The sequence below is a fragment of the Triticum dicoccoides genome, unplaced genomic scaffold (genome assembly GCF_002162155.2).
Source record: "Triticum dicoccoides isolate Atlit2015 ecotype Zavitan unplaced genomic scaffold, WEW_v2.0 scaffold8705, whole genome shotgun sequence".
NCBI classification, from domain to species: Eukaryota; Viridiplantae; Streptophyta; class Magnoliopsida; order Poales; family Poaceae; genus Triticum; species Triticum dicoccoides.
Window position 1 is genome coordinate 9,009 of NW_021306481.1, and position 1,106 is coordinate 10,114.

The window sequence follows — 1,106 nt, forward strand, 5'->3', positions numbered from 1 at the left end:
CAACAGAAAATGATAAAAACTTCAAAAAATAAAATCCTTTGAGATGTAGTTATATTAGTACATCTACTAGTTAGGAAAATTTAAAAACTTAAATTTGTACATGTTTTGCAAAAATGTGTTATGAAAAAGTAAAAGGGCTATAACTTTTGCATACGATGTCGGAAAAAAATGTATAATATATCAAAATGTTCAACACAAAAATCCGAATCCTGTAAAGCGTATGGTTCAACAAGTATCTTGGTATGGGTTACAAGTGGATGTGAAAACTTCTTTTACACAGTACCAACATTTTATTCATAGTTCTTCAAAAAGAAAACACACACTACAAAACTGATGGAAGACCACAATTGGTAGCATGTTATACGGTTACTATAGGATACACTGTTACACAAACAAAATGTACGCATGCTCCACAGCTCCCCGTCACAAGTAGCGAGTCAGAGCTGCAAATCCATGTACATATAGATTATTACACTTCGATATGTCACCTGTGTGACCACACAAGAGAATTTAATGCATGTATCACATTCATATGCAGGTGATACTGATAGTACATATAGTAATCTATGGAGCTTAATTAGGGCAGCGGAAGTCCTTCGGCACTCTCTTGCCGCACTGGTTGACGAGCACCTCGATGGCGATGGGCAGCATGAGGTTGATGTTGAGGGCCTTGACCTTGATGGTGGTGCAAAGGCAGAGAGCAGCGTCGAGGTCGGCAACGCCGGACAGCAGCGGGCAGCATGTATTCCTGGCGCTACTGCCGATCACCGCGTGCAACAGCCCATTGAGCGCGTCCACGCACGCAAGTAGCTTCAGTGTGTCCACGGGGCACTTGCCGGTCGATGTAGCCGGCGCTGGGGCCGGGGCTGGGGGTGGCGTCGGAGTCACAGGGGTGGGTGCTGGCGGCATCACGAGGGTCGGTGTTAGGGCCACCGGGATTGGCGTTGGAGAGACAGGGGTTGGTGCTGGCATCGGAGTCACAAGGGTTGGTGATGGCGGTATCATAGGAGTCGGTGTTGGGGCCACCGGAGTTGGCATTGGAGAAACGGGGGTCGGTGCTGGCATCGGAGTCACCGATGTTGGTGTTGGCGGCATCACAGGGGCCG

General features: G+C 47.6%; 1 protein-coding gene across 1 annotated transcript in view; it reads right to left on the minus strand.

The window, feature by feature from the left end:
* The window catches only part of LOC119348152 (36.4 kDa proline-rich protein-like), a 10,058-nt gene extending 8,963 nt beyond the window's left edge, over positions 1–1,095 (minus strand). Inside the window, exon 1 of the mRNA XM_037616481.1 lies at positions 584–1,095. Coding sequence (XP_037472378.1) covers positions 584–1,095 — 512 coding nt within the window. The remainder of the gene's footprint in view (positions 1–583) is intronic.
* Between the last annotated feature and the right edge of the window lie 11 nt (positions 1,096–1,106).